The 26246-nt window shown below is 41.1% G+C and overlaps 1 protein-coding gene and 1 long non-coding RNA gene across 3 annotated transcripts; one reads left to right on the top strand and one right to left on the bottom strand.

Moving 5' to 3' along the window:
* The first annotated feature begins 1285 nt into the window (after nucleotides 1-1285).
* Nucleotides 1286-10687, top strand: LOC136428761 (phospholipid scramblase 1-like). The gene is made up of 9 exons (XM_066418503.1): nucleotides 1286-1452; nucleotides 4721-4931; nucleotides 5689-5766; nucleotides 6065-6141; nucleotides 6526-6662; nucleotides 7330-7450; nucleotides 7901-8003; nucleotides 8259-8317; nucleotides 8562-10687. The coding sequence occupies exons 1-9, from the start codon at nucleotides 1441-1443 to the stop codon at nucleotides 8592-8594; spliced, it is 831 nt and encodes a 276-aa protein (XP_066274600.1). The 5' UTR covers nucleotides 1286-1440; the 3' UTR covers nucleotides 8595-10687.
* Nucleotides 10688-12643: 1956 nt separating this feature from the next.
* Nucleotides 12644-25597, bottom strand: LOC136428762 (uncharacterized). Of its 2 annotated transcripts, none has more exons than XR_010754656.1 (9): nucleotides 25410-25597; nucleotides 24882-24954; nucleotides 22343-24749; nucleotides 21714-21831; nucleotides 19037-21551; nucleotides 18547-18682; nucleotides 14883-18394; nucleotides 14297-14400; nucleotides 12644-13525 (listed from the first exon to the last, which is right to left on the bottom strand). It is a non-coding gene; the product is annotated as an uncharacterized lncRNA (long non-coding RNA). The 2 variants fall into 2 exon arrangements; XR_010754657.1 differs by having other exon boundaries at nucleotides 25346-25445.
* Between the last annotated feature and the right edge of the window lie 649 nt (nucleotides 25598-26246).

Consider the following 26246-nt stretch of genomic DNA (forward strand, 5'->3'; position numbering starts at 1 on the left):
CGTCCAGGGGTCAGATCTTTTTTTCCAGGCCGGCAGACAATGCCACGATTAAACTGATGATTAAAACGAAACACCAGCCAGTTAAACAGAAATAAGCAAACAAACAAACAAATAAACACAGAAAAATACGCTTTGGGGGATGCTACCTCAAATCAAAACTATGAATCTCATCCTCGAGCACTTCGCATGATTGTCGCTAGATGTCACCAGAACTGGGGCAAAGTATCGACCCGATGATGATGATTATACTTTTATACTAGTCTCTACCAGACTCCCTATAGGTTGCTGGGAATAGTAGAAACTGTGGCCGCTAGATTGAATTGTACGCCAGAGGAGTTAGCAAGTCAGAGATACAGGAAACAATCAGGGACGGTCTGGTAGAGACTAAATCATATGAGTGTCCCTCGCCCTCATGAATTAATAAATGACTAGTGACGCATCGAACAAACAGACTGTACAGGATAAGGTCAAAGAGGAGAGATGCTGACATTCAAAGCGTGAGAATGCCGTGAGAACAATGCACTATATAAATACACTATAGAGCTGACAAAATGGCAGAAGAATAAAAGAAAGTTAGGTTGAAAATCAAAGGTATGGCGTTTCTCAACACTACATGTATACAATAGTGCTGTCAGGAACAATCAACCAAAGATAATGATTGTATTGAGCTTCAGCGTAAGGAAAACGCATCGCTTTTGGAGATGCAGGCATTCAGTATAATATTCGGTGTGCGAACGCTCCAAAACACGTCAGGAATGTAGTTTAGCGGCTATCAAACGGACGTTTACTTGGTTTACTTGGACGTGGAAGTCCAGGAATTTCAAATGCTGAAAACTTTCCAAGAAGGATCCAAGAACGACGATGGTGGTACTCTTCAAGCAAGATGTGAATTAAGGATCTGGGCTCACTTTCAGTGTCAACACTTGTTTTTGCAATATCTAACACTCTTTTCTAGTATTATATATCTTTTACTTTAAAAATATAATATAGAAAAGCGTGCTAGATGATGCAAAAACAGGCGCAAATCACCAAAAAATTAGCAAGATCCTTGCATCTGCTTGGAGATGGTGGCTTCTGAGAATGGCCAGGCGCGGCCTCATGACGTCAAGATGTCCTAGCGTATATTTGGGGGACATTCCATGATACCTCTGAATAGTGTAACATGCTCTATGACTTATCATGACAGAATATCTACAACACTCCCAGCATTACAACATATCATTGATTGCCAGCAGCATCTAGTGTTAGTTTCGAAATGTCACGCGTTTGACGAGTTAATACACTACCCCATAGGCCTTAGCGGATGGTCCCGGCTTGACGCGTCAAGACTTGCGGAACGTGATCGGTGGAAGCAGACCGAGAGGGAAGACTTGTCACAGTTTGTCAGTTTACAAATTTGCAGCCAAATCCGTGACGGAGTTTGTTGTTTGAGGGGACAGCATGGCAGATGAGGTAAGCGTGTTAGAGACAGCGCGACAAGTTTGGATTGTTAAAGGAGATTTAACCCGTAAACAATTCAGTTTGTTTCAATGTCTAATGTTTATCTAACGTTATCAGTTACCACATGCACGACCGCACGTATTCCTTGACTCTTCTCCAAGACCATCACCCAAGCCAGGGCCAAGAAGATATTTATATACCATTAGGCCATTACAACCTCATTGCGGTTTAGATAACTTTGGACCTTATATCAAACCGCTCTTGTACAGTGGCAGATTTTGTAGTCAACGGTCCAGGCCTTTTGCCTCGGAGTCCATAAACGTAGGCCACAACCCGTAAATTATAGTCAAGTCAAGTCAAGTTTATTGCACAACAATTGCATCAGGTATGGAGGACAATTCCCCTCCAGACTCCAAATCTATTGCGAAAGCGCGAAGAAAGTGATGATGTCTAACTTTCACAAACTTGCTGTGGTCTAATATCAAATTGAGTGGTAATTAAAGTTACTGCCTAGGAAGTATGACTAGTACATTGTTGTTTATTATTATAACTAAGTAATCATGCTGGCCTGTTTTTCCCACACACAAATTAACCCCTTCATAAGGATGGATACTTGTCACTAAACATTAAGTAGCACTGAGAAACTTTTACGAATATTGTATTGTTCATGACTGGTTAGTTAGTTCCGTCACAAGTTGACTAGTGATTCTGATCTGAAAGTTGAAATGCCTGTTGCAAAAATATAACGTTATAATTAATGTCACTAAACCCAAGGTAACGTTACTAGTAATCGAGCCACCCTACGAATGGTGGCTCTTTTTTGCTGGTGTTTCCTCCTCCGTACAACCGACAGGACACCTTTCTCGCAAGAATGTAAACACACCATACAAATATATTGGCAGTGTGTGTACATTAGGCGAGGCCCTACAGAAATGGAGGTAAACTACAGGTCACACTGCAATGAGTAACCGATAAATCCTTGTTTGTCACATACAGTATGCCAAATGGTTGTGTTCCTAATTATTGAAAGCAATTGAATTAATGCATTTGAATTTTTTTGTCTGACTTCTTGATATTACAGATTTGTATTGAGAACTTCTTTGAATGCAATTTTTCAAGTACACAGGACAGTCATCGACAGGTGCCGTTATTGACCAATGTATGACTAGTATGAGTCATTCTCAGATGCTTGTGAAGTAGGTCAAGGGTCGCACTACATTCATTGTATGGTCACCAGGGCTCATTTAACTTGGTCTGACATATTAAATGTTATCAAGTGTTAAAAATGTTTTATTTGCAAGTTCTTGCCCGAGGACTAATTGCAACATGTAGCAGTGTTTAGAAAAAGGATACAGACAGTGCAAGATAACAAATTCTTTTTTTTTTTGGTTACATGCAAAACTGCAAGTTGGCAAAAATTTTACTTGCAATTTGAAAAATCAACTTGCAATATTATAGTTGGTATGTAACTGCTTTTGCTGTACATACATACTCCATCTGACATAGCAACTTTTAAAGCATTATTGATAATGTTATATTTGGCTGTAAAAATGTACAGCCAGGGCTACCCAACAAGCCGAAGTCTATTACAAAGGGTTTAAATAGCCCAGGTAAACATTATTCAAAATTCAATATAAACTTTCACAAAGCACAAGAAGACTGAACATCTAAATGCAGATTTACTTACATCCATGTAGAGTCTGCAAAGAGAAACTTTTTGACAATGTATGAAATTTGTTAGTTCATAGTATCTACATATTACAGATCTGGTCTATAGATAACATTCCAGCTACATTGTATGCAACCTTCAAATTCCTTTGTAACTTTGCAGTACTGACAGCAGCTACTAAATTGATATTTAATAGTAAAAGATTAATTGTCTTACATTACCAAACCAAAAACATCCCCCAAAAAATTAATTTTCCCTTCTGATGCGAAATCAAGTCCCCACAAATATAAATGAATACTAGAACGGCAACATTTTCGGGAAAATGCAGGATATTCCCCTCCCATTACCTACACCTCAAATATGACATCCTTAGCATCGGCTGTAAGGGTATTATGAAGTATCTGCATAAATTATGCAAAGGAGGTCAGCATTAGCATAATTTATATACAGGTGTGTTCACCTCTCCTAAAGGTACCTACATCTGAAATATGACAATCGTAGTCTTTACGGTGAGGGATATGCATAAATTATGCAAACGAGGGCCCTCATTACCATAATTTATGGCCAGGTATTATGACCCTTCCTAATGGTACGTATATCTCAAATATGACATCCGTAGCTTTCACGGTAAGGGAAATACAAGTTTATGCCTAAATTATGCAAATGAGGTCCACATTAGCATAATTTATGGCCAGGTGTATTCGGCTTTCCTAAAGGTACCTACAACTCAAATATGACATCCATAGCTTTTACGGTAAGGAAAATTCGAGTTTATGCATAAATTATGCAAACGAGGGCCCTCATTAGCATAATTTACGGCCAGGTTTCCTGACCTTTCCTAATGGTACCTACATCTCAGATATGACATCCGTAGCTTTTACGGTAAGCAAAATACAAGTTTATGCATTAATTATGCAAATGAGGTCAACATTAGCATAATTTATGGCCAGGCGTGTTCACCTTTCCTGAAGATACCTACATCTTAGATATGACATCTGCAGCTTTTACAGTAAGGGAAATATAAGTTTATGCATAAATTATGTAAATGAGGTCCTCATTAGCATAACTCATGGCCAGGTGTGTTCACCTTTCCTGAAGGTACCTACATCTCAAATATGACATCTGCAGCTTTGACGGTAAGGGAAATACACGTTTCTGCATAAATTATGCAAATGAGGTCTTCATGAGCATAATTTATGTCCAGGTGCATTTACCTTTCCTAAAGGTACCTACATTTCAAAGATGACATCCGCAGCTTTTACGGTAAGGGAAATACAAGTTTATGCAAAGATTATGCAAATAAGGTACTCATTAGCATAATTTATTGTCAGGTGTATTCACCTTTCCTTTAGGTACCTACATCTCAAATATAACATCCGTACATTGTAACATATGGTACATATAACTTTCTGCAATACCATTAGTAGAGCTACCACCGCACATCTACTTGGTTTTTGGCAGAAGAAGAAGAAGAAGAAGAAGAAAGAAGAAGAAGAAGAAGAACAGGCAAGCAAAAACAATATATCCCCCTTCCCACTGGAAGGGGAATATAAATACAGTATACGTAATCATTATACTGGGATAATGGTGTTGGTTGTTTTCCTGTTGCAGCCACCACCATCATACCAGCAGGCACCAATGCCGCAGCCGGGCATGCAGCAGCCGGTGATGCAGCAGCCGGGGGTGATGCCCCCCCCTGGAGGGGAGAAGGGGCAGTGGGTGGCGCCCGCCCAGCAGGCTATCCCAGGATGCCCCCCTGGTCTGGAGTACCTGACGCAGGTTGACCAGCTCATCGTGCACCAGCAGATTGAGCTGTTTGAAGGTAGGAGCTCAGACTAATCTCCAAGCAGATCTCCAAAGGGGCAAAATCGTATCAGCCAGCCAAAGAGGCTCCAGTCAGCCAGAGAAGCTCCAGTCAGCCAGAGAAGCTCCAGTCAGCCAGAAAAGCTCCAGTCAGCCAGAAAACCTCCAGTCAGCCCCTGTAGGATCTGTCGCACAGGGGCTCACTGGAGCTTCTCTGGCTCAGGCTGATACAATTTTGCCCCTGTGGTGATCTGCTTGGAGATTAGGAGCTGAGCTGTTTGAGAAATAATTTACTTTCACAGTGGTATTATTCTGCTGTAGAATGGAACAGGCAGTTTATTTTGGTTCAAATTCGCAGTTGAAACAATTCTGTAGTTGTACTGTAATAATGTTATATTGGAAACGCACATTTGCAATATGTCATACATTTGCGGTGGGGAAGTTACTGAAAAAAAAAAGGAGTAAAATCAAAACCACCATGAAATTTTCATGATTTAGAGTAACACATTCTTCCCCAAGCTAATGATACAATGCGAAGATCACATGGGCAAAAGGCTTGTGCAAACCAGTGACAGTCCAACATGTAACAGTTATAGGACCTCTTATAGCTGATCAATGATGTACATGCACATAGAAATAAGCCTGAAGTGAAACTGATTTAATAGAAAAATTAGATGTGCTTTAGACTAGAGTAGTGTCGTGTGATATTTATCTAGAATTTATCCTTCACAACAAGATGATGATGATAACCCAGAATGTCTTTCACTTTTATCCAGCTTTTACCAACATCCAAATGGCCAACAAGTATGCTGTCAAGAACTCCATGGGACAGCAAATATTCTTTGCTTATGAAGGTATTGTATGGCATTTGTATTAATAGCTGATGTGCACTGTTCCTAACTTATATCTATATTAGTTTTACTGTGTACGGATATTCATTTCTTTACCAGCAGTATATTTCCTGCAACAACAGTCTTGTAACAGTTGTTCTTGGGTGTTATGTAACTTATAATTGTTGCTTGTAATGTTTCTTTATTGATGGTAAAATGGTAAAGTTTTTTCAATGCCTTTGTTATTAACAATGCCATGTATTTTTTTTGTTATTTGGAGTCATACTGAGTTTCTTCACAAAGTTTCCTCCTCTTCCCTCAGACTCTGAGTTCTGCATGCGTTTCTGTTGTGGACCCAACCGCAGCTTCACCTTCCATATGCTTGACAATGCTGGGCATGTATGTATATCGTTTAAGGCACCAGCCAATGTAAGACCAAAGGGGTTGTCAGGTCACTCAAAAGCAGGAATTGCAACTTTTCTATTTACGGGTCATCTCATACTAATGTGCAAGGGAACATGCACAGTTCCACATTGAAAAAAAAAAAGATAAATAAATGATAACAAAAATTGCTAATGATAAAGACTGCAAATGATAAAGATGATAAAGATAAATTAAGAACGCAGTCATACATGTAGCATTAAAACAGCATCAATCATTTTGCACTTTGATACTTTTTTGAAAGATACGTAAAACATGTTCCTGCCAAGTATCGCATTATCAACCTTTACCTGACCACCAATACATCATTTACTCCCCCCGTTTTTACCGTGTCCCATTTAGGAGGTGATGCGTATGCGGCGTGAGTTTAAGTGCTGTGCGGGCTGCCAATGGTGTGCCTCGTGCGCCCGTGACTGCTGTGCCTTTGAGGTGTATGTGGAGTCTCCCCCAGGACAGCTCATCGGCATGGCTATTCAGTCGTAAGTCATACTCAACATCATAAGTCACACATGTAAATGCTTTTCTATAATAGCCAATTTCAAAAATAGAAATTGTGAAATCACTCAAAATGGGATGTAATTTGCTTATTCATTTCATGGAAGTCATATGAGTTTGTTACAGGGCTTGAAATTCATTTTTGGGAACAGGTGCACTGGTGCACCTACATTTAATCTCAAAATATAGCTGCACAGAAAAAAGTTGGGGGTGCCAACATAATATAAAGTACAGAATGTCAGCAAAACCTACTAGTAGTCACAAATATTGCTGCCTGACTTGTCAGAGCTTTAATCTGAAATTTGATAGTTATTTTCAAAATTTTGAAGAAGTAATACAAGAAAGCTTTTATTTTTTCTGACTCTTCAGTGTCAATGAATATGCTGTATATGAGTGTACAATAATCATTATGGTAGTACCTTTATGTGCCCTATGTTTATGTAACCCTATACAAATATCTCGGTGCATCCAGTCTAAAGTTAGGTGCACAGGTCCAAGTTTTTGCACACAGACTCTTTCAAGCTCTGTGTTATGTGAATGAATATGAAATGCCTCTCGTACTGAATAACATTATGTAACGTTAGTCATATGATATTTCATCCTAACTCTGCAGCAGTTTACCAGAATTTTGATAACCATTCTACATTCCAGTGGGTCGAAGTGGAAGCCCCACTATGAGATCATGAATGCCAATGGAGAGTCTATCTTCCACCTGTGGGGCCCCTGCTGTGTGTGGAACGGGGCATGCTGCACCTGTGATGTGGACTTCAACGTAAGTGTCTCCTGTTAGCATATCTATTGATATAGGCCAATTTATACACAACTCTATGCAAAAACAAGACAATATTATACATTCCTGACACAGCATAACTGTTATCAACATACTTTTCAAGAGCATTGCACACTATAAGATTGTCTCTACTGTTGTTAATAGATTTTTGTAGTTCTTTAAAATTGTTAGATATTTATAGCACTAGTTCAACTGTCATGTATTCAAGTTGCCATACATTGTACCAGTTATTATTGTCACGCAATAAGGTTCTGCTTTATTCGTGTGTCTCTGTCTGACTTGGAAATAGGACATGTATATACTTCTAATGTAAAGGAGTGTTATCAATTATTGTCTGATTTCTTTGAAACATCTTATCTTAAAAATGTTTGGACAGAGCCAAATGTGTAACTCATGGAAACAAATTAACTTCTTATCCTGTGTTCACTGCAGGTGTATGGCACTGACCAAAAGACAGAGATTGGGAAGATCACCAGGAACTATGCCGGCTTTGCCAGGGAGTTCTTCACTCAGGCCAACCACTACAGCATGTCATGTAGGTTTATATAGTGATCAAATGCAAACATACATGTACATGTGTACCTGCTTGACCTTCAAATACACAAATTTCACAATCAGATGTATTCTTACTTGTGTCTGTATATATACATGCATGTTTATCTGATATCTAGCGACGTATCTTTTCTGAGGGTTGAAAGTGCATCAGGTCCATAACCATTGTAAAACCCTACAAAAGTCAGTCCACTGTGATTTACCACTCTCATGATTGTTATGTCTCCCCCCTCCCCAGTCCCCATGGACCTGGATGTGAAACTGAAGGCTGTTCTGATGGGGGCCATGATCCTGGTGGTAAGTTTGAAAACTTATACTGTAAAACTATAACAGTTACTGTGATATTGATATAACTGTTACAATGACCACCATGTTTTTGTTTTTGATCAGGTAAAATATTACATAAAGGTATTTGGCGGCAACTACATAATTTTCTGTTTAATGCTTCAATATTATATAAACCATAATAGATTTGGATATAACGTTGCAATGTGATGGTGTTAGCATTGGAGCTGCACTGACCTTCTCTCTTTTTCTTAAGGACTTCATGTTCTATGAGCAGCCGAAGAATTAAGGTGCTGTCCACTGTCTGACAACTGTGTGGCACTCTGAAGATGCATGCATAAGTTTGAAGGAAACGAATGTAATCAATGTAGGGGGAAATAATTCAAAGAAATCGATATAGCAATGCTTTTGAATATTTTGTGTAGAATAATTTATATAGGCATCAAAATGAGACTTTACACAATACATTGGGACTGACAAAAATCCGCATACGTATATTGAAACAAGCTTCCAGCTGAGACACCTTTAAAATGTGCACTTAAATGCATTACTTTAAATTGTATACTGAATTGTCTCTAGTATTTTATTGTTGTATTTCAATGTAATTGTAATGTTAAGTGGTCCGCAATATCAGCTTGGCTGCCTGGCGCTCCACTATGTATTGTCTTTTTTTTCATTATGTAACTCCTGTAGACAGCAATATATGGACTTACTGATTGAAATTGATGTATTATTAAAGTATAGAAAGTGTCAAGACTAGATTATAAAAGATTGTTAAAATGTATACTGATGTAGTGTGCTTAGCTTCTAAAATCTATTTTAATATCTATGTATGTAATTATATCATTGTACTGTGTATAATTGATTTTAATGATAATGAAGACGTCTTGATATGATATTCCAAGTGTGCATCTTGGAAAATTGTTACAATGGTCTAATCTTTTCTTTGAATCTAAGAACTGAACCTTCCGGCGTGACTGGTGCTTCTTATTTGTGCACTTTAAAAATGATTCTTCTTCATCTTGTTAGTGTAACTTTCCCTTAGGTTTGTGATTTAGTGGTTATAGACAATTTCCTCTTACATGTAATGTTGGGTAACATAAATTCGCGGGGTACTTAAATTCGGGATTTTTCGAAAACGGGTGTTTAGGGATATGTGCTAGATGCAACATTAGTAACACCGCTAGAAATGCAAACTTGACAGACTAACGTATTCAGAACACTGTCTGAAAAGCTTCGATAACCATGCATTAGAAGTTGGCTACGTCAAAAACTCTCCGTCCCTTATTGTCACAGTCTGAGGGCTTCGTGGGAGAATTATATGTACATAGTCGTTCGCTGGTTTATAAGACAAATGTCACATCCGCTTCCTGCTCAAGACAATTATTTACAATACAGCTTATTAGAATCTCTTTTGCTTACCTACAACTGGACTCTAAGTGTGATTAATCATCAAAACGCCTCTTTGTTGCTATAACCAATGGCTACGGCACTACGGTGAATTTTCCCGCCGCCATATTCGTTACCCAGAATCCTGCTATTCGGCAGACGACAAACGTTTGCGAGGAACACTTTTTTGTCTAAATGTTATGTGTGATAGTGGACTGATGGCGATATTTTCCTCAAAGTTTGCTCTTAGCACAAGCAGAAACACATGGACATAGTAGTATTACCATTTCTACGGCATCCAGCTAACGCCCCGATGAATAATGTACAAATTTCCATGACGGTGGGGGTGAACTTTGAGTGACGTTCTACCGACTCAACACACGGGTTGTTCCCGAAGGCCTGATGCGTGCGGTACGGCCGTTTTTTCGTGTATTTTTTTTACTTGGACACGTCTATATCCATAGCACTCTCCTCAAGCCAAGGATGGAACGAATAGCTGCTGTATAAAATGTGATTAGCGGTAAGATATTCAAGAGGAATCTTCTCTCCCGAATTAATGTGCCCCCCTGTCCGACAGCACCGTCATTGTGCGTGCGGCGGACGGTAGTTTCAAGTTGAAATATTATGGTGTCAGCACGACTAGAGACAAAATCTACCATATATATGATTAGTGTAAAGTTAGTACATGATACTGACAGAATAATAGAAAAAAAGGATGGTTTATTGTTCTGCTAGATTGATTTCAGTCAACCATTATCGGAAAAATCCCGAATTTATGTTACCCAACGTTATGCCACATGTGTATGTGGCTTGAAGATACATTTGTACATGTATAAAGTAGTGCAGTTTATTAGATGCACACATTTCCTCACTTTGACTATGCAGAAGTGAATAGCACTTGTACATGTAAGTCTCTCGAAGTTGATTTTTTGGTGTGTCAAGATGTTCTTTAATGTATGCGCTTCTTTAATAAAATGAATTTTATTGATCTCAGTTTTGAGGTGAGTCTACATGTTAGTCATTTGTAATGACGGACTATGGTGGATAGGGCCATTATGATGTGCTACCTGTAGCCAATACAATTGAAAACAAAATGATTTAAGATTTTTGTGTGTACAAAACTCATGTTAATTCATCTATAGGCTGTTTCATTTTAAAATCTTCAATAAGTACAAATGTAATTTGTCAATAGGACAATTCTAATGCTTCTCACCCTCTCATATCAAATGATATGACAGACAACGATGACTGATTCTCTGAGAGATGTTTCCTCAGTTAAGGATTCCCCCATCCAAACAACATTTAGGTTTTGTTTCCCAACAGATGCATGACATTTAGGCAGTGTTCAGTTGGTATTCAGAAGATCTCTCTCATATACTTGATCTTGTATCTGCATCATGCAACCAGGACTTTTTTGGGATCAAATCAGAATTCAAACGTTGGGTATACCTTTGGCTGACTCAAACATTATCTGCATCTGTTCTGCAGCTGCAAACCAGGGCGGTCCCCCGAAAGTGCGAAATGGAACGAAATGGAACGAAATGGAACGAAATGGAACGAACTAAAACATATGTAACATTATGAAATGAAATACCAGTAGATAGCGAAATATAAGGAACGTTGTAACATTCACAGTAGACCGGAACAGGAAGTAAATACATAATATAACGTGTTTTATTTCTTGAATCTATATGATAATTGCAAATACAACGTTTATACCCCGTTTTTGTGGCTAGATTCTTCCCTGAAACTGGGGGCGCCGCGTGCAAAGAGCTCGGCCGCTCTTCCTTGATTTTACCAACGATCTGCAAATGAACTGCTGAAAATAACAGGGAAAACAAGCTAACGGAAGTGAGTATCGAAGTTAGGACTAGATAATACAGAAGTTGGTGGTAACATTGTATCTCATAATTCACCAAGAGGGCATGAGGCAAGCCTAATTTCATTATTCGTACAGCGTGTTTGCGTGTTGTGTGAACCGTGAAATACATTTCCTGCTCGTTCACACCCTCCCTTTGTTTTGTCGTGAACAAGGAAGCGGAAATGTCTCCAGAGGTAGTTCCCAGTCCACGCCCGTGATTGAATGGAGTGTGAAATGTCATCTTGGTGACGCAGCGCAGAGCTGCATTTGCATATCATTAACGGAGGGGTCATTCTCCGACAGCCGACCAGCCGAACAATTGGTTGTATAAAAATCGTTGTTGCGCATATTTGCATATGCTACGTACTAGTTATGGACTAAAACCGTATGTAAATAAAGCTGGGGAGTCGGAGCCAGTTTGATTCAACCTGTCGGTAGCACGCCCACGTGCACAGTTCCGGTGCACTGGCAACAGTGACGGTTCATTTGCATGCCGGCCTCCATTTGCAACACGCAAACACGCTGAATAGATAATAAAATTACGCTTGCCTCATACCCTCTTGGTGAATTCCTTGGTTTTCCCTGCTATTTTCAGCAGTTAATTTGCAGATCGTTGGTAAAATCAAGGAAGAGCGGCCGAGCTCTTTGCACGCGGCGCCCCCATTTTCAGGGAAGAATTTAGCCACACGAACGCGGCAAAAACGTTGTATTTACTATTATCAAACAGATTCAAGAAATAAAACACGTTATATTTGCTTCCTGTTCCCGTCTACTGTGAATGTTACAACGTCCCTTATATTTCGCTATCTACTGGTATTTCATTTCATAATGTTACATATGTTTTAGTTCGTTCCATTTCGTTCCATTTCGTTCCATTCCGTTCCATTTCGTTCCATTTCGTTCCATTTCGTTCCATTTCGTTCCATTTCGTTCCATTTCGTTCCATTTCGTTCCATTTCGTTCCATTTCGTTCCATTTCGTTCCATTTCGTTCCATTTCGTTCCATTTCGTTCCATTTCGTTCCATTTCGCACTTTCGGGGGACCCGTCATGATCAGTGACAACAACCAGTAAACACAGAGTCAGGTGTAGGATGACAGGAGAGGTGTATTTAAAGTTCTAATACTTGCGCATACAGGCTTTTGTACAAAGTTGTATGTGAACATCTTCGTGATGATGACTGTATTGTTCACTCGTACAGTAAGATGCACAAGTAGATCTCTAACACATTTGTCTGATCTCAAAGCAGATGTTAGGAGTTGGGATATTCTCTCATTAACTTGTCGCATTATCCTGTTACAAACATCCTTTACGAGGGCCAAATAAGCATGTCACAAGCTTCCCTCCCAACATCTGCTTGGAGAATAACCACCTGTTTTTGAACAGCAAGTCAATTGGTATAGTGCTTTCATCTTCACTCTTGTCATCCATTTTTTACAGAACATTTTACAATAATGTATATATACTGTGAGGCAGGTTTTCTTTTCTACATGGGACCCCTGCCTCTGAGACTCAGCTTATCTGGTTACTTAAAAAACTGCATGGTTGACATTTACAGTGGTAGACTGCAGTGATCGTGACACAGTTGTCATACATGTACCGTTACCAGTACTGTATACGTAAAGGTAATTGTGATAGTCAAGTCCAACGATTGGTCTTGTTACCCTTTACAACACTAACTATCCTCTTAATAGATAGCCCTGTACAGAGAAATGTTAACGTTAGTGTATGTGCCACAATACTGTACATACTAAATCAAATACTGTCATATGTGTAGAATGTTGCATTTTGATCTAGCCCAGGTAATGTTAATGTTGATAGCTGGAATGTACTTGATGACAGCTGAAGTCTCGTCCCACAATAAACTAGGGCTTTAGCCTTTCATCTCAGATGATGGGGGGAAGGACTGGTCACCGGGTGTACGCAGTCGTCCTGACAACAGCATTGGTGGTGCTGCTCCACAGCAGAATACTGAGAAAATATATTATAGGTCATTTACTTGGATGTCTAACCTTTATCAATTTACTAAAGATTATTGAAGATATTGATTATTCTCCAATACAAATTGTCCTTCGATACTCATATTTAGACATGATTAACTAAGTTCCATAAACTCAACCAAGAGATAATAATTTCAGTACAATGTACGTAAGCCCTCCTTTTAGTGAGCTTTACTCCTGTCAGGGCAACACTGGCATGTTCTACTTCTCACTGCAGCTAGGTGTCGCTGAAATGGGAAGGATGTAAGGCTGTATCCTTTCTCATCACCATTCATGACTGGAGTAGATTTGCTGATCCACACAGCCTGCAGCAAACTTGTACACTTGTCGTTCTCTTTAGGCCTCCTCCCAGTCTATTACACATTTGTTGTGGATGACTATCTTTTGGTTAATTAAAGTGCGGAAAGAGCTTTTGATTTAAATTTTGGAAGCAAACCAAATCACCAACCTCATGAAACTATTCACTGGCATACCTGGAATTTTTTTCAGCGAAGAAGATACTGTGAATGCAGAAATGTTTGCAGTGGTTTTGTTTTCGCGGTGAACTCTTTACCGCGAACTTAAAATCATGTTCCATTGTGTGGCTGTTGTGCTACTATTGTTTCAAACGCGAACTCAAAAACACCGCGAACACTCCAGTATTTCCCTACCGCGTAATTAAGTCCCCACGAACAATTCGCATTTACAGCATATAACGTTACCCCTGAAAACAGGAAAGTAAAGTCGTGAAATGTGAACTCACGTGATGTTGTGCTGTCAGTGATGCTTGTCGCTGATGGTGGTTTCCCTGTCGCACGCCCGTCGGTGTCCATGCGGACATCCATGTGCTTTGATTGAGTCATCGTTCTGGGCAGGAAAAAATCACAGATATTTACAAATAGTTGTATTAGGCGCCCACTAGTTGTGAGTTTTCCGTCCAACTTTCGGTGATGTCAGGTTTCGGTTCAAGACTAGTAAGTTTCGGTGTGACGTCATTCTTAACTTGTAATGCACTGGACAAATCTATGTGTTGTGTTTGTTGACGGCAGTATAGAAATTTCTAAGGCAAAATATATTGTGGCCCCTTGCCTCAGATCAGACTGCGTTTTTTTTCACGCACAGATAACTTGTAATTGTCACGGCATAGCGTACTGAGAACAAGCCACCTAAGGATACTGGGATAGCCAAGTTTCTCATTATCAAGATTGGTGCGCTTTCAATCAGTGAGCCTTTTTTTCACAACAGCTTTCACGGTTATTGGGATGACATGCAGCATTTGACGGAGACCCCGAGAGCGTCAGAAAAAAATTGAAAACACGATCATAGAGAACAAAGTTAACATGACTTACCTTACTCCTGTCAATGTCACTGTCAGTGTCACTGTGCAAGTAGCGCAGCACCCCCCTGGCCCCAAACGCCCTAGAAACTGGATAGATAAAGTGCTGTGAGCTGCGAGCGGCTTTATATACTCTTCCCTGCGTATGACGTCACCGGGATTCCCACTCGTTAACTTAATTTGCTGACATGCCACAGTTAGCCAATCACAGCTCAGAATGTGTCTACGTTCCAAGCGTTGATTGGTTAGTGATGACTTCACTTCTGGTTTCGGCTCAAGTTTCGAGTAATGTTTTTAATCGAAACAAGTTTCTATATGACATCATTGTTTGTCTCGCGGGGTTTCCATACGTCAGGAAGGTCCCAGCCAAGACAAAAACACTGCGTACCTGACAAACACTATTCAGATACGTGTGTATAGCCCCGACAGAGGAATGTTGACGTTACATGTTATCATGTCCCCGTGGCGCAAGCGGTAACGCAACCCCGCTGCTTCGCCACCTGGATCAAATTCCGTGGATCCTAGGGCCCGCGTTCGATCCTAGGGGTCGACTCGAGCTCGGACATGTTGCAAGGGATTGCATTCGTGATTTCGGATGGTGACGTAAAGCCGGCGGCCCCTACGGCCCCGTGTATGAGCCGTAGCCGTAAGCCTCAAGCGTCAAACCTCTGCACGTAAAAGAACCCAACACATACTTAGGGGTGCCCCGGTGTGCTTGGCCAAAAAACGCGAGCCGTGGCGAAGCCGCATTGCACTACCACTAACTACTTGAAAAAGCATTATGCTTCACCTCAATTTAGGATGACTTTTTTTACCTTTTTAGTTATCTCTGTCTCCGTATACGTACGGCGAGTAAAAAACTCCAAAAAATTATTCAAGTTGCTAGCCAGTTGCACTAGTTGGAATCAGCGCCAACAAACATTACTGCTGTTCACCAGCTGAATCTGATATTCAATCTTGATTTTCCCTAGTGTTTATTTGATGGAGAATGCATATTGAGAATACAAACAGAGAATGTTTAACTCTACAGCTGCAACATGAAGTTGACTATCCACCAGCTCGAATGTTGGTTATTTGCAATGTTTATGTGACAGAAAAATATTCATAATGGGAATACAAAGCGGGAATGTTTATCTCTAGAGCTGCAACATTCTATTTGTCACTACAGCACGATTGCCCAAACAGTTGTTACCTATACTGTTGGGTGTTAAGAGATTAAAGCATTTTCCATGTAGTTTACTTTAGCATTAGTGATAGTTATATTGTACACACCGACGAGCTACCACAATAATTTTTTCCACCAGTAAATTTGGATTAGTCTGAGTTTCGGACCGCCCCCGAGTCCAGACTGTATTGAAAGGTTAAACTGCAAAGTCCCGTACAAGGGGCACCTGAGCTGAAAATGACGGAAAGTCCCACGGACTGTTTATCTGTGTCTGGACGGTACGTGAGCAAAACATACCCTATACCAGCTATTCAGTACCTGGCACAATTGTTTTGGCGGTGTTCCAATTTGGTGTCGTCTGACAGAAAGTCGAAACCCAAGCCAACGTCTGAAAACATCCGGTGGGGGTGGGTAATTATATAATATGCAAGCCAACTTGGAAAGTCCCACGCTAGCCTGAGCTGAACTGCTGGCCAACGGAAAGCCCCACTTGTCTGTTTACGTCTGGTAGGTTCTAGCCTGGATGTCAGGCTGTTTCAAGGCCTACACATATCGGACTAGATCCTCGGCTCCTTGGCCAACATGCCCCCAAGGAAATTTTACCACAGCCCTCCTGAGTTAGACCTATCAGGCATAAATAAGCATTGCTAAAGGCTGATCCAATCGTTCTTCCACTGTGTCGATCGAATGCGGTTACATCGTCTAGGTCTACGTGATACCACGCAAGCCTGGCCTTTGACTCTTACCGGAACCTAAGACCGCACTCTTTCTATGTAGCCTCCACCAGGCCTTCCTACGGAGATACGGATCGTAGAACTCGGCAAAAAATATAAATAATTTGCCAGGAGATTCAGCGCGACCGGTCAACCCTTTTGGTAGCCAAACGCCCCTGGCAAATTATTCTCCTTAGCCAGCGTACTGTATTCAGTCTGATAGAGACTACATTCTATGTGAGATTCCCCACACCGACACGCACGCTTTCACTAAATCCTATATTGCATTTGATGACACTTGGCTCACTGTTCAGCAAAACACCCCTGTTCGGCCCCAGTTCATCAGCCGCCATCGGCAAGGTTTCCATACGTCACGGGGTCATGTCCGAAACTAGAGCTACATTCGACCAGCAAATGACATTATGATTACCCCTTGGTGATGATGCCCATGATAGAGCATTGTATCTTTCTTGACAATGATTACTAATTCTTTGAGAGATGTTTCCTCGGTTAATAAGGATTTCCCCAATCTAAACAACATCCAGGTTTTGTTTTCCAACAGATTCATAAGTTGGGCAGTATTCAGTTGGTATTCTGCAGCTGAAGGTCCCTCTCATCTACTTGGTATCTGCATCATGTAACCAGGACAACTTTGGGGTCAAATTAGAATCTGGTAGCTAGTGCTGTACATGTGCAAAACTACCATAAAGGTTTCCGAGATGTTGGGTACATCATTGGCTGCCTCAAAACAATCTGCATCAGTCCTATATTAGTGAGGTCTCTGCAAACCAAGGCCAATCAGGGCTTACAACACAATAGCTGCTGACATTATGGTTACACTTTTTTTAATATAATGGCCATCCGTCATATTCAGTAAAAACAGCAACCAGTAAAGACAGAGTCTGGTGCAGGATGACAGAATCGGTGTATTATTTCCAAAAGATGCACACACAAGCTGTTGACATAAATGCAGTTGTTCGTGAGCATCTTCGTTCGGATGATGACGATCGTAATATCCACCTGATTTTAACAACAAAATAGTGTTGGTTAGCTCTATTCAGCTCCTTGTATTCAGCTCCTATATCCTTGTCATCCTTTTTACAGAACAAATCTTATCTATCCTAATTATTATACTGAGGCAGGGTATTTTTACGTGGGACCCCTGCCTCCGAGACTCAGCTTATCTGGTTGCTTAAACCAAGGAGGTTTTAAACAAAGTACGTGGTTAACATTCACAGTGGTAGACTGCAGTGATCGTGACGCAATTTCCATACATATAACTGTACTGTAAAGGTAATTGTGATGGTTATGAATCAATTCCAATGATTGGTCTTCTTACCCTTTGCTACATCAACTCTTTAACAGGTTGCCCTGACAGTCTGTACAGAGGATGGCTATGGTGACTGATTACATGTATGTAACGTTACCACTTTTCAAAGACTACATCAAAGACTGCCATATATGTAGAATATTACATTTGGATGTAGCCCAAGTAATGTTAATGTTAAAGTGCTGGAATGTACTAGATGATGACAGCTGAAGTCTCGTCCCACAAAATTCTAGGGCCTTAGCCTTTCATCTCGGAGATGGCTGGGGATGGTCGCTGGGCGTGTCCAGTTGTCCCGACAACAGTATGGTAGGAGATCTCTGAGGAGATACATTATAGACCGTTTACTGGGATGAAGAGCTTTCAATTATGTAAATCAACCAAATTGCCTATTATTCACTGACATATCTGGGCATTCTTCCCAGTAAAAAGGATGTTGTTTTCCCTGAAATGTTGTAAAGGGCGAGCTGACGTGATATTGTGATGTCAGGAATGCTCGTCGGTAATGTTTTCAGGGATACTCCGCTGACGTTGGTGTTCCTGTCACAGTCAAAACACCTGTCAGTGCCCACGTCCTCAATAATGATAGATGGAGCTATCTCTCTGGTCTGGAAAGGAATTAGAAAGATTCCTGTTAATGATATCTACAGAATCATGTCATTTTTAAACAGTTGTATTAGGTTACAGGTCGCTAGGTCTGAGTTTTCAGTCCAACTTTAATTTCCTGGTTGTAGTTGCCGACAGCAGTGATTACGGATGCCTTAGAAATTCCTCGTTCAACATATATTATGGCCTTTTGCTTCGCACACAACTGCATTGTCTGCCCTGCTGCACAATTGATACACATTGCACTGCTGGTCACGCCAATTAGCGTAGTGCGGACAAGCAGAGCGATACAGTTTTGCAAAGACATGGAACATTTTAAATTGGAAGCACATTCATATTGAACACACATCACTTACTTTACTCGTACCCTATTGATATACTGTTAGCTACTGGCCCTAAAACCTGATCAATGAATTAAGCACTGTGAACTGTGAAGGATTTATATACCCTTCCCTGGGTATGACATCACCGGGATTCCCGCTCGTTTGCTATCACGCCACAGTTAGCCAATCACAGCTCATAATGTGCTGACGTTCCAAGCGTTGATTGGTTAGCGATGACTGCACTTCAGGTTTCGGCTCAAGTTTCGGGTAATGTTTCTATTCGAAACAAGTTTCTATATGACCTCATTGTTTGTCCCGCGGGGTTTCCATACGTCAGGGTAAGTCCCAGCCGCGAAAACAACACTGCGTACCTGACAAACATTATTCAGACACTTGAATAGTGCGAGACTAATGGAAAACCCCGACAGAGGAATGTTACATGTGATCTCTGCCTCCGTACGTCGAGTAAAAACCTCCAAAATGACGGCTAGCCGGCAATTTGCATTCTAAAAATTATATTGCTTTTCCCAAACTGATACAATTGAAATGTTTAATGTTGGTTATTCCTCATGTTTATTGGATGGAAAAATCATAAAAAGAATGCAAAGGGAGAACGTTTAACCCAACAATTGCAACATTCTACTTTGCAATACAGCAAGATTGACAAGACATTTGTTACTTATTCTGTTGGGTATATTAAAGCATAATTGTTCCATGTAGCTTTCTTTATCATTAGTGATAATAATATAGTACACACCAATGAGGTAGCACAATATTTTTACCTCCAAATTTGGATTAGTATTAGTTACGGACCCCAGAGCCTGAAAACAAACCGTTGAGGGTGAAAATTGTATTAAAATAAATGTTAAACTGCAAAGTCCCATACAAGGGGCACCTGAGCTGACGGAAAGTCCCAGAGACTGTGAACCCGTGTCTGGACGGTACGTGATCGGATTATGAGTAGTGCTAAAAGCTGATCCAATCGTTGGTCCATGCACTGTGTCGATCGTATGTGGTTACATCGTCACCACGCAAATCTGGCAGTTGACTCTAACCGGAACCTATGACCACACTCTCATTCTATTTTGCCTCCACCAGGCCCTCCTACGGGGGTGCGGATCGTAGAATTCGGCAAAAAAAATGGTGGAATAATTGGCCAGGAGATTCAATCCACGGTAAGGTTAACATTTCCCCCACATCGGCACGCTTTCACTAATCACTATTCAGCAAGACACCCCTATTTGTTTCCCGTTCATCATCAGCCGCCTGACAAAGTTTCTATACGTCGCGGGGACAAATACATGTCCGATACTAGAGCTAACGTTACTTACGATCCAGCAACTGACATCATGATTACACCTCAGTGATAATGCCCATGACAGAGCTTCAAATCTTCATTGACAATGATTACAAATTCGTTTCCTCGTTAAGGTTTCCCCCAATCTAAACAACATCCAGGATTTGTTTCTCCACAGATTGATGACATTTAGGCAGCTTGTGTTCAGTTGATTATTGATATCCAGAAGGTCCTTCTCATCTACTTGGTTATCTGCACCGTGTAACCAGGGCGTCTTTGGGGTCAAATCAGAATCTGGAAGCTAGTGCTGTGTAAAACTACCATAAGGGTTTCTGATGTTGGGTATACCTTCGGCTGACTCAATCATTATCTGCATCAGTTCTATATTAGTGAGGTCTCTCTGCAAACCAGGACCAAGGGTTTGACCAACACAATAGCTGTTGACATTATGGTTACACTTTCTTTATATAATGCCTAATTGTCAAATTGTCAGTAATAAAAACAATTAAACTCAGAGACAGGTGTAGGATGACAGAATAGGTGTATTAGTTCCAACACTTGCGCACACAGGCTGTTGACATAAATGTAGTTGTGTGTGAACATCTTCGTTATGATGATGATGATCGTAATGACCACCTAATTTTTAACAACAAAATAGTGTTGGTTAGCTCTATTCAGCTCCTTGTATTCAGCTCCTATACCCTTGTCATCCCTTTTTTACAGAACAAATCTTATTTATCCTAATAATTCTACTACTCTGAGGCAGGGTTTATTCTACATGGGACCCCTGCCCCCGAGACTCAGCTTATCTGGTCGATTAAAAAAAACTGCATGATTGACATTTACAGTGGTAGACTGCAGTGATCGTGACACAATTGCTATACATGTACCAGAACTGTATTCGTAAAGGTAATTGTGATGTTTCAATGATTGGTCTTGTTAGCCTTTACAACACTAACTATCCTCTTAACAGATAGCTCTGTACAGAGAAAGTTTGTGGTCACTTACTACGTGTATGTACCTACTAAAATCAAAGACTGTCATATATGTAGAATGTTTCATTTGGATGGATGTAGCCCAGGTAATGTCAATGTTAAAGTGTGTTGATAGCTGGAATGTACTTGATGATGACAGCTGAAGTCTCGCGATCGTCCCACAACAATCTAGGGCTTTAGCCTTTCTGTGACGACTGGAGGTACAGCTGGTCGCCGGGCGTCTCCAGCATGGTTGGTGCTGCTCCATTGCAGAACTCTGAGGAGATATACATTGTAGATCGTTTACTGGGATAAAGAGCTTTCAGTTATGTAAATCAACCAAATTACTAACTATTCAATGGCATATCTGGGCATTCTTTCCAGCAAAAAGGATGTTATTTTCCCTGAAAACAGTAAACTAAAGTCGAAATGAACTCACGTGATTTTGTGGTGTCTGGGATATGGATGCTGGTCACCAATGTTGGTGGCATAGTGACAGTCACACGACCGTCAGAGTCCACTTCCTTAATGATGATCGGTGGAGCCATCTCTCTCGTCTGAAAAGGAATTAGAAAGATTCCTGTTAATGGTATTTACACAATCATATTATTCTAAACAATTTTATTAAGTTATCGCTAGCCTCTAGGTGCGAGTTTTCAGTCCAACTTTCAGTGAAGTCATTTCGGTTCATTCAGCTTCGGTGTGACGTCACTTACTCTACTTGTAATGCAGAACAAAACCATGGCTGAGTTGTATTTTACTGATAGCAGTGGCGACGTACGAAGTAGAAATCCCTCTAGCAACATACATTAAGGCCTGATGCTTCACGCAAAAATGCATTGCCTACCCCGGTTCAATATTGGTACACATTGTCACGCCTAGGTGTACTAGTGAGAAAAGGCAATCTAGCCTGAAGTCACTCATCATTAAGCCATTAAGCTTAGCGCGTTTACAACTGTTGCTTTCACAGTTTTAGGATGACATGCAGCATACATTGTGTCACCCCCTCCCCTTTCAGCCCTTTCAGCCAAATGGGAAGCAAGATGATAGTAAACACACACGACTTACCTTACTTCTGTAGCTGTCAGTGTCACTTTCTGACGTGCAAATAGCACAGAACGGCCGCGGCCCTAAAGATTCGGTAAAAGAATGTTAAAGTAAGCACTCTTAGCTGCAGGCGGCTTTATATACTGTTCCTGTGTATGACATCATCGGGATTCCCCATCGTTCACCGTTTAGCCAATCACAGCTTAGAATGTGCTTACGTTTCAAGCGCTGATTGGTTAGTAATAACATCATTGCCTGTATCGTGGGATTTCCATTTGTCAGGGGAAGTCCCATCAGAACAATTACACTCCGTACCTGTCAAACAATATTCAGACAATTGAATAGTGCGATGCCAACGGAAAACCCCGACTGGGGAATATTACATGTAATCTCTGCCTCCATACATTTTTGTACGTCGAGTCAAAAACTCAAAAATGACGATTCATTGTTGCTGTTCCCAAGCTGATACACTTGAAAAGCCCAATGTTGGTTGGTTTACTTCTGATGTTTATGTGACAGAAAAAATATCATAACGTAATACAAAGCGGGAATGTTTATCTCTGCAACTGCATTATACTTTCCACTACAGCAAGATTGGCAAAAAAATTGTTACTTATACTGTTGGGTAAATCATAATTGTAACATGTAGTTTTCTTTATCAAAAAGTGATTGTTACACAACACGCAACAATGAGCTGGCACAATGATAGATTAGTTTCTGACCTCCCCGTGCAGGCGCTGCACAATCCGTTCAGGGGGATAATTGTAATGACAGGGCACGGGCACCTGAGCTGAAACCGACGGAAAGTCTCACAGACTGTGTACCGTGCCTGGACGGCACGTGAGCGGTGCTAAAGCTGGCCTGACCAACAATCGATGTTAAGAGAATTGTTGCCTGCACTGCTGTTTGTTAAGAAAGCAAAGAATATTTGCTATCGAAATTCTTCAACACAGCTATTCAGAACCTGGCACAATTGTTTTGGCGGTGTTCCAATTTGGTATCGTCTGACAAAGTCGAAACCCAAGCCAGCGTCTGAAAACATCCGGTGGTGTGGGTAACTATACAATATGCAAGCTACGTTGGAAAGTCCCACGCGAGCCTGATATGAGCTGATCTGCTGGCCAACGGAAAGTCCCACTTGTCTGCTTATGTCTGGAAGGTACTAGCCTGGATGCCAGACTGTTTCAGGGCCTACATATATAGTACAGACTAGATCCTCGGCATCTTGCATTGATAAATGTGCCCCCAAGGAGATTTTACCACAGCCCCCCTGAGTAAGACCTATCGATCAGACATACATGCGCAATGCTAGCTGATCCAATCGTTCGTCCACTGTGTCGATCGTATGCGGTTACATCGTCTACCACGCAAATCTTGACTCTGAACCAGAATCTATAAGACCAAACTCTCATTCTATGTAGCCACCCACGGACCTTCTGACTCCGATTATTGGTCAGCGTACTGTATTGGCAGTCTGGTCGCCTGAGACTACATTCTACGTGAGATTCCCCACATCGACACGCTTTCACTTGATCTTATATTGCATTTGGTGACACTTGGATCACTGTTCAGCAAAACATCCCTGTTTGGCCTCTGTTCAACAACCAACTAGCAAGGTTACTGTACGTCACGGGGACATGTAACATGCTTCGACTACTGCAGCAGCAGAAAACAGTGGACTACTACTACATGTAACGTTACATGTTTGATACTAGAGCTACATTATCATACGACTCAGTAACTGACATAAGGGTTACATCTATGATAATACCCAACTGCCATCCAGTAACAACAAGCAGTAAAGACAGAATCAGGTGCAGGATGACAGAATTTGTGTATTAGTTACAACAGTTGCACACAGTTGTACAAATGACGTAGTTGCATGTGAACCTGTGTCCTTGACAAAACTCTTAACACATCTGATCTCCAAGCATATGCTTAAAGGTAGAATTTCTCTAAGTTGTCCCATTATTTCGACGCATATCCATGCATTGGATCCGGGGGATCAAATAAGAATGTTACAAACTTCCTACCAAACATCTGCTTGGAGAATAACCGCCAGTTTCTGAACAGCAAATTAGTAACGTTAAGTTTTGTTAAGGACTTGTCACTCATGTTCTATATTCATGCCATCCTATTTTGAGGATTTTGAGGCAGGTATTTTTTTCTACCTGGGACCCCCGCCTCTGCGAGACTCAACATACATGCTTGTATATTGGCTGCAACGTTATGTACCATACATAAAGGTGGAAGTGTGTTGATACATGTATCCGGAATGTACACCATTGACGATAACAGCTCGTCTCGTCCCAAAAAACGCTATAGGATGCTTAGCCTTTCTGAGCTGACTGGAGGTACGACTGGTCACAGGGTGCGTCCAGCCGTCCGGACAGCAACATCACGTCAGGGGCCGCGTCACTGCAGAAATCTGAGGACATCAGTGAAACGTGGCGTTACATTATGGTTATGCATTACAATTAGTCATGCACATTGATAACAAGTTCTTTTCGTTTTCATGATGAAATCAGTTGATTGAAATTGTCGTGAAATGTGAACTCACCTGATGTTGTTCTGTCAGTGATGGTCGCCGCTGATTTTGGTTTCGCTGTCACACGCCCGTCAGTATCAGCCATCTGGTCAGGAAAATATATGAGACATTTTTATGTTAAAATTCTTTTCAGTTATGGCCAAACAGCTGCAAAATGGTACATGTAAACTCGAATTTCCAGGTCTTGTTAAACTATGAAAAGCGGTGTGTGTGCGTGTTGGCACTGCCCACGGCACCAGTAGTAGGCAGTACACAAGAAGCCATGTCACGATTGCTCTACACTTCAGTAAAGTTCTAATGATACCCACACGATATTCACATTTGCACGCTACGGAGCTAGAGAACTGATAACAAATTACCTGCAAGTTGGCACAGCGAGTCTATATCATAACGACTTGCAGTGGTAGGGTTACAGACAGCATTACGAGGCCCTTATTTTTCCAGTTAAGTACAACATGTATTAGCATGATGCTCACATTACAACCAAGAGATTTATTCCACCGACGTGTCTAGGTTTCATTCAGTCAGGCAACGACTTACCTCAGGCAGCAGCCTATGGGGTGACGTCAGGATTAATGAAAATGAACCGCAGTGAGCTGCTTTATATACAGTACTGGCCTGGGGTTGCCACTCGTTTGCTGCCAAGCCACTCAGCCAATCAGATCTCAGAATGTACTAACAGTGCATCCGTTGATTGGCTGATAATGACGTAATCTGAGGTTTCGATGATGTTCGACTTTGGTTCAAAACAGGTTTCTATGTGACATCATCGGGCCGGGTCCGTGCCTAGACCACGCAAAGTTTTCATACGTCACGAAATGCCCCAGTCATGACTGCTGCAAAACGCCATCCAGAAATGCTGATTTTACGATTCACTGTAAAATCACGACAAGGCTAGGACAAAATGATTACTGAAATGTTTAGGGCCCTTGATCTCCACATACTTTTCCTTGTCATTCGTGATAGTTATTCAGTACTCAACGTCGAGCAGGCACAATGATTTTTGGCACCAAATTTGGATTTGATAATAGTCTGACAGAGTCTCGGACCACCCAGTGCCAGAGTCTGAAAACACCCGGTGAGGGGGAGGATTAATCCAATATTGTAAAGGTTGAACTGCAACGTCCGGTACAAGGGGCACCTGAGCTCACCTGACGGAAAGTCACAGAGACTTGTTTACCTGTGTCACATGAGCAGTGCTACAGCTGACCTCACCACCAATCGATCGCCATTGTAACGTTTGATAATATGGTTAACCATGGAGGTTCAAGTAATAGCTGCCCCTGCAGTTTTCATGTTAAAATTCTATGGTTTTCTATTGAAGAATGGCATAAACGCTTAAAAAAACAGCTTAAGTGTTTGAACTGCCAGTAGGAA

This window comes from Branchiostoma lanceolatum, chromosome 2 (assembly GCF_035083965.1).
Source record: "Branchiostoma lanceolatum isolate klBraLanc5 chromosome 2, klBraLanc5.hap2, whole genome shotgun sequence".
NCBI classification, from domain to species: Eukaryota; Metazoa; Chordata; class Leptocardii; order Amphioxiformes; family Branchiostomatidae; genus Branchiostoma; species Branchiostoma lanceolatum.

What these genes read in the sequence shown, in the direction of transcription:
- LOC136428761 (XM_066418503.1), top strand. An exon ending in ATCGGCATGGCTATTCAGTC is followed by an intron (nt 6,663 to 7,329) that starts GTAAGTCATACT and finishes TCTACATTCCAG; the next exon opens with TGGGTCGAAGTGGAAGCCCC. An exon ending in CAACCACTACAGCATGTCAT is followed by an intron (nt 8,004 to 8,258) that starts GTAGGTTTATAT and finishes CCCCCTCCCCAG; the next exon opens with TCCCCATGGACCTGGATGTG.